This window comes from Sinocyclocheilus rhinocerous, unplaced genomic scaffold (assembly GCF_001515625.1).
Source record: "Sinocyclocheilus rhinocerous isolate Xijiao unplaced genomic scaffold, SAMN03320098_v1.1 scaffold878, whole genome shotgun sequence".
Taxonomy (NCBI): domain Eukaryota; kingdom Metazoa; phylum Chordata; class Actinopteri; order Cypriniformes; family Cyprinidae; genus Sinocyclocheilus; species Sinocyclocheilus rhinocerous.
Window position 1 is genome coordinate 861,343 of NW_015664312.1, and position 6,640 is coordinate 867,982.

Genomic DNA, 6,640 nt, shown 5'->3' on the forward strand with positions numbered 1-6,640 from the left:
TTTTGACTATTTGCCCAATTCAGTGTTCTAAAATATAAAATTAATAATTTACAATATATATATATATATATATATATATATATATAGGCGATATAATTAATACTAAAAGTGTATAATATATATATAATTCACACTGAAAGACATTTTTTTCATTTTTGGGGGGCAAAAAAGGCTAAATAATATCTAATCTGTCCACTTACCTAAAATTTCAGTGTTGGGAAAGCAGTGAACACAATAAAACCACACTGTCATACATGAAGGCAAAGGTCAAGTTATATAATGACAGCAAACTTTAATCAAAAGGTTGAAGTGTGTTCTCGGGATAAGTTTTATATTTCATAACTATCATGCAAAGTCTCGAATTACATCACAATATTTTCATTTCACTAACTGCCAGTTTACACTTTCAGCTGTTTCATAATGCACACAGACAAGAGTGTTGTCGGAAGTGACGCAGATTGATGTGAAGTCTCGCGAAAGTGCGTAGCGGCCATTTTTCCTCCATTGATTGCTGTTTTGCTCACAGTCCGAGCAGAAAGAGGGTAACACAGATTAAACTGGATTAAGAGCCCTTTAGCCCTAAAGTTGATTCTTCGACATCGCCTGGTTTTGCCTAACACACTCAGAATGGTGTCCGAAAGCGACTCGCAGAGCTCTTGTTGACAGCGGACCGCGGCTGGAGGATCAGATGGAAATGGTGCCCAGCGAAGAAAAGCAGTTTGTGCCCAAAGAGGTGAGCGATGACCGACCCCAAAATAACACAGAGAAATTACACCACCACGCTCTATACGTTAAATCGCACCATGAGCCAGGGATTCGCGTTTAAATAAATGTAGGGAGAGATATGAAAGTGCGTGTCAGTATTGGGCTCAGCGGCTAGCAGGAGAGTGCTAGCAACAGCTCAGCTAACTATCAGTCAACAAGTCCTTCCAACAGATTAAATACGTTAATAACCACTCGAGTCCGGTGGTTTATGTGATTAATAAACCGGATAACGTGTTGTCATGTGTGCTGCCCGACTGTTTACTTGTCACACATCCTGGAAAGTGTCCTGCTGGAGTGAGTTTAGGGAGGCGCTAAAGTGTGCGCCATAGTTTATGTGTTAGCAGCACAGATTAGACCGCTTGATTTAATCCACATCACTTCATTCATGGACATGATTCAGATTAGAGTCATAATTCAGGTATTTGAGGACTGCTCTCTACTTTCGTTTCTAAAAGTCTGTGCAGTGTCAGTCAGCACACGTCAAATCGGATTTTAACACTGCTCTATATATATTCTCTATTATAGATGAGTGGATTTTAATCAAGAACAATTTTACGTGGCAACCTGTTCTGATCAATTCAGATCAAATACACTGTTTCTGTACTTTATTTGTGGACATGATTCAAATCAGATGAGAATCGAGTTATTTATCTGAATGTACAGGAACACTTTTGGACTTTTAACTGTCGGGATGTTATTTTTCGTTTTTCATGCTAACTCATAAAAAGGTCATTTTAAAATAAATGTCAGTGCAGTTAAACAAGTTAACGTTATATTGTTTATGTATAAAATCATTCGACCTTAATATTAGCAAGGATAGACTGTATTTATTGGATGCTTAAAAAGTAATATCTGGAAATAATTAATGGCAGTATCATGGTACTTGTAACTCCATAATGCTGACAAGGTATGATATCACACATTTTAATTAGATTAATTTTTTAAGATAGTAAATAACACATGCTGTAATGAAATTTATATTTATTTTACATAATATTTACAGACTTGTTTAGTAAGATTTTACCAGAAAAGATTTAAGTTTTTTTTTTTTATCATATGTTAATTTAAAAAGTAAATTGTATAACTTTAACTGCATTTTTTTTCTGTTTCCTTGGTTTGTATCTTGTGTTTATTTAACTCTTGTATTATTGCAAGTCAGTTTTGCCAAGAAGATAGCCTTAGATGCTGACATGGCAATAAAAATAAATTACTACTACATAATATTTACTAAAGTAGAAATAATTTTAAAAAACTGGAAAAAAAAGAAAAAGTCTCAAACCCTTATTTATTTATTTATTTATTCTTTTGATAGCAGCTCCCTTATTTTGGAATTTTTCAGGATTCAACTGAATTTTCCACAAATTAAAAACATGACTAAAAATGCACACTTCAGAGCATCTAACAGCAGGATTTGTTTGGAATTTTTGTGGAATTAAATATTTATTAAAAATTCAAAGACTTGCTTAAATGAAATGTGCATTCGCTGAATGCCGACGGTATATAAAGCATTATTGCGCTAGCTTTTCTGTTACTAATAATGGAAAGGCAAACACTATGCTTTTTCATATACACCATTTACTTTCTATGTTTAATATTTCTGTTAATAATTTATTAGACTGAACTGTTCAACAAAAATACTAAACTAATGAAGACAGAGAATGTCTGACAGAATAAAAGTCTCACTTCTGACACTTAACAGCCAAATAGAAAAACTGATTGGCTGATGCAGGAAAAAAAAAAAAAAAATATATATATTTATATATGCTGATTTGCCAAAAATCAGTTGATAGCGTCCTCTCATTCATTGCTGATATGATATATATCTGTCGACCACTAGTATAACTAGTTCTTTTCCCCCCCCTTTTTTCTTAGATCCCCCATTTACTGCACTGTTATTAATATTTGATGCAGAGAAATGTAACAATTTATGATAAAACACTTATGATCCTTTATCAGTGTCTTTATTTTAGCTGTTTATATGGTTGTTATTGTGGGTAATTAAATTCATTGTGTCATGGATTCTGACTAAATTCAGAGCAGGATTAATCTATTCAAGCATGTAACAACAATAAAAAAAGTCATTTGACTTTAGCCTGAAGGGTCATATGACTAGGGCTGGGTATCGAGTTCGATGCTTTTTAGGCACCGACCGAATTGCCTCGATACCATCGAGTATCGAAAAACGTCCCATCGGTCTGAAAAAGCGAGGTATACACTGATTGGCCATTTATCCAGTGCGTTGTGATTGGCCAAATACCTCAAGCGTGAGACAGAAATGTTACGCCCCTTACCATACTGTGATGCCGTTTCCCGGCACGACGAGACAAAACCAATAAAGCCCATTACAAACGAGGCATTTGTTGCATAGGCTACTGGTTCAGGATACAGTCCTCATCCTCCATAAAATGCGCTGCACACATCTGAATATTTGGGTTGAACTGTTCTGGAACAGTGTTGTAAATACAACTTAACCACTGATTTCTAGTTGTGTCCTCTTTTGGAAGGCCAAACAAAGTAGTTTCGCTTTCACAACGAAGCACACAGCGTCTTTACGACATGGCGGCGGAAACAACAATACTACAGCGAGAATAAAAGTTACGCCTTCTTTCTTTGCGTGAACATTTGGGCGGTGTTATGCAAATCTTCCCACATCGTGACGTAGACATGTGGGGGCGTGTTAGAACGAGCCGTTTTAGGTAGGCGTGGTTGACTCTTAACTTTTATAAAGAATATCTCTTTGGATTTGAGACTTTAGTCTTTGCAACTTTACAGATCTTCTTTATGCACCAAGAGCTTGTAACACTCCAAAGCGAAAGGAAAAATTGAAATCGCATCATATGACCCCTTGAAATGAATGAGTCTGTTTGATCCTATTTGATCTTGGTCTGCAGGATTAACATGACCTTCACTGGCTCAATGCCAATTACCACATGAATCTGTCTTTTTTTATAGCGGGATGCGACAATCTCACGCTCTTCCTCTGGGTTATGACAACACCTGCTGGAAATCATTGATTAGTCAGCACTATAGTTTATAGTTAGGCTATATTTTATCTCCGGTGCAACCAGATTAACTTTAAAGCACTCTGAGCCTTTTCTTTCACATAGTTGTGGCATTTATCCTGTGCCAGTGCTGAATGATGTGTGCTGATATCACAAAGGTTCATGGGATCACAGCACACCGATATGGCACTAGGGCTGCATGATTAATCAAAATAAAACCAAAATTACAACATGGCTTAGTGCGATTATCAAATCACGAAGGCTGTGATTTATAAAAAAAAAAATTTTAAAAAATGAGCTGAGTGTTTCAGAGTGAAGCACGGCACTGTGTTTTTACACATGAGCTGCTCATTATCCACCGGTGTTTTCAGTGTCTCAAAGCAACTCGGTTCTCAGTAAATTCTGCTCCACACAAACTCCATCTCTGCGTTTACTCTGAGTTTGGGTCGTTTAAATGTGCATTCTGGAAAGCAACATGTGCCAACCATCGTCCCATACTAAAGAGAAGCGTTTGTCAACAAAAGAGAAGCTTTAAGGGATCCCTGTGGTTTTCCGTAAAAATAAAAGTTTGATGGTGCAACGTTTGTAAATGAGGATATTAAGACCGCCATTATTATTAGTAATTTGTAAAATAAATAATTAGTTTTTAATTTTACTGTGAAATATAAATGTTTTAATACTCAGAATATTTCTTGTCTTTATTTAATAATAATAATAATTATTATTATTTTATAAATGTATTGATATAATATTGCACAGTTTTAGCCAAATTATGCAGCCCTACAAAAAGCACGCAAACCCGGATTTTTTAAAATCATATTTTATATTACGACCACAATTTGTAGCAGAAGAATCTCAATGTAGTTTATACGCAACATACTTCCGTATTCTGTAAAACAGGTCATGTCACTTCCAGTTCGGGTCTTTTGTGTGTGCTTTGTTAAATATGGAGCTCTTTTATTCAAGATGCCTTCAAATGAGATACCAAACTGCTGCCCATAACGTATGCAGAATGGAGAAGTTTTTCATTTTTCTTCTTCTCACTAGCATTCGAATATTAAAATTAAATAAAAAAAACAACAACTAGCTAGGTTAGCTGGTTACCATTAAAATCCATATATATTGGCATCAGTTCATACTGCTGTTAACACTTTCTTCAGGTTTTGTCAGGTGACATTTGACACATTACCCATTACATTTTTTGCCCAAATCATGCAGCCCTACTTGGTACCCTTGAGCAAAGCACTTGACCTCACGTTGCTCCAAGAATGGCGTTCCTGCAGTTCACGTACTGTAAATCGCATCAAATTAAACCATTCGCCAAATAACATCAGATGTAACCCAATTTGTAGCTGCAGTTGCTGAGGCCCCCGAAGTGCAGGCCAGTGATGCTGAGCTCTCTCTCTCTCTCTCTCTCTCTCTCTCTCTCTCTCTTCATTGTCAAATTGGCTCATTTTAATCTGCTCTGGATGAGCTCTTTGTAATCAAGACGGTCCAATGTCAGCGTGCGTTCTGTCAGGACATCTTCTAATGATGTCATTGTAGCCATTATTTCAGATTAACGTTCCTACTTCAGACCTTCTGCACATATCCCACATTTACAACAACTCTGCCTCTGTTCCACTGCCACGCAAACGCCTGGCCCGGAGAACATCTGCTGCCTTTAGATAGAAGAGGAATGTTTAGCATTCTAGCAAACAGGAAGTCAAAACATAAAGCCGGTAAAGTTTCACAATAGCTTTTGAAGTGTAGTGTCTTTTGGGTCAAAATTGGCTTATACGGAGCTCCTATTATGATGCGTGGTTGTAGGGTCTGCTGGCTGTTTCAAAGGACCACCTGCTAAAAGTAATTAAGCCGTTTGACAGAAGGCTTGAGGGTGACTCATGCCCAGCAAGGGTGAGGTACATTTTCGTATTAAGGCCTCACTAGCATTTTTTCAAAGGTCCGGTTTATGTGAAGGGTTGGTCAATTTAGTAATCTATTTAAATTTTTATTTTCATTCATATTAACAAGGCAGCCGAGAATTACAGTGATTTTACCATGGTTAAGATGTGTTCTTGGACACAATGCAAAGTGCGCAAGTGTGCATCTAGTTGCAACAAACTCCTTAAGAAAGCTCTTAATAATAATATTCTTAAAGTTATTAAAACCACTCTGAACACCTTATAGCATAGCAGCACATTTTCTGTGAAAAATGTTAAATAATAATAATAGACTTAATTCAATGTTTTGTGACACTATGTATTTATTAATTTTTTTGTATTTTATGTCTTTATCATAATTTAGTTTTTAAATATCATTAATACACTATGGTTTAAAGGTTTTTTTAAAGGTAATAGGCTAATTTTATTAAGCAATGTTGCATTAAATTGATCAAAAGGTACAGTAATTTAATAATCTTACAAAATATTTCTATTTAAAAAAAAATGCTGTTGTTTTGAACTTTGTTCATCAAAGAATCATGAATACAATGCATTATGGTTTCCACAAGAATATTAAGCAGCAAAAGCTGTTTTCAACATTGATAATAAGAAATGTTTCTTGAGCACCAAATCAGCATATTAGAAAGATTTCTGAAGGATCATGTGACACTGAAGACTGGAGTAATGATGCTGAAAAATCAATATAAATCTTTAAATATAAAAAACGTACTTACAGTCTTTGAGTCAGAACAGCCGTCATTGTAGTCTACTCTACCAGGATCAGGAAACGGTCCTCCATAAAATGTGCTGCACACATCTGAATATTTGGGTTGAAGTGTTCTGGAACAGTGTTGTAAATACAACTTAACCACTGATTTCTAGTCGTGTCCATTTTTGGAAGGCCTAACAAAGTAGTTTTGCTTTCACAACGAAACACAGCGTCACACATGG

At 35.8% G+C, this 6,640-nt stretch overlaps 1 protein-coding gene across 3 annotated transcripts in view; it reads left to right on the plus strand.

The window, feature by feature from the left end:
- Positions 1 to 6,640, plus strand: part of usp47 (ubiquitin specific peptidase 47) — a 44,582-nt gene that overhangs the window by 2,623 nt on the left and 35,319 nt on the right. For 2 of the 3 annotated variants that reach the window (XR_001638653.1, XM_016540815.1), the window contains exon 1: positions 435 to 733. The exons of the other annotated variant lie outside the window; for it this stretch is intronic. Coding sequence is in view for 1 of the 2 variants with exons in the window: in XM_016540815.1 (XP_016396301.1) it covers positions 689 to 733 (45 nt within the window). In the remaining variant the exon portion in view is untranslated. Of the gene's footprint in view, positions 1 to 434; positions 734 to 6,640 lie in introns of those variants that run through there. 3 annotated transcript variants of the gene reach the window in all.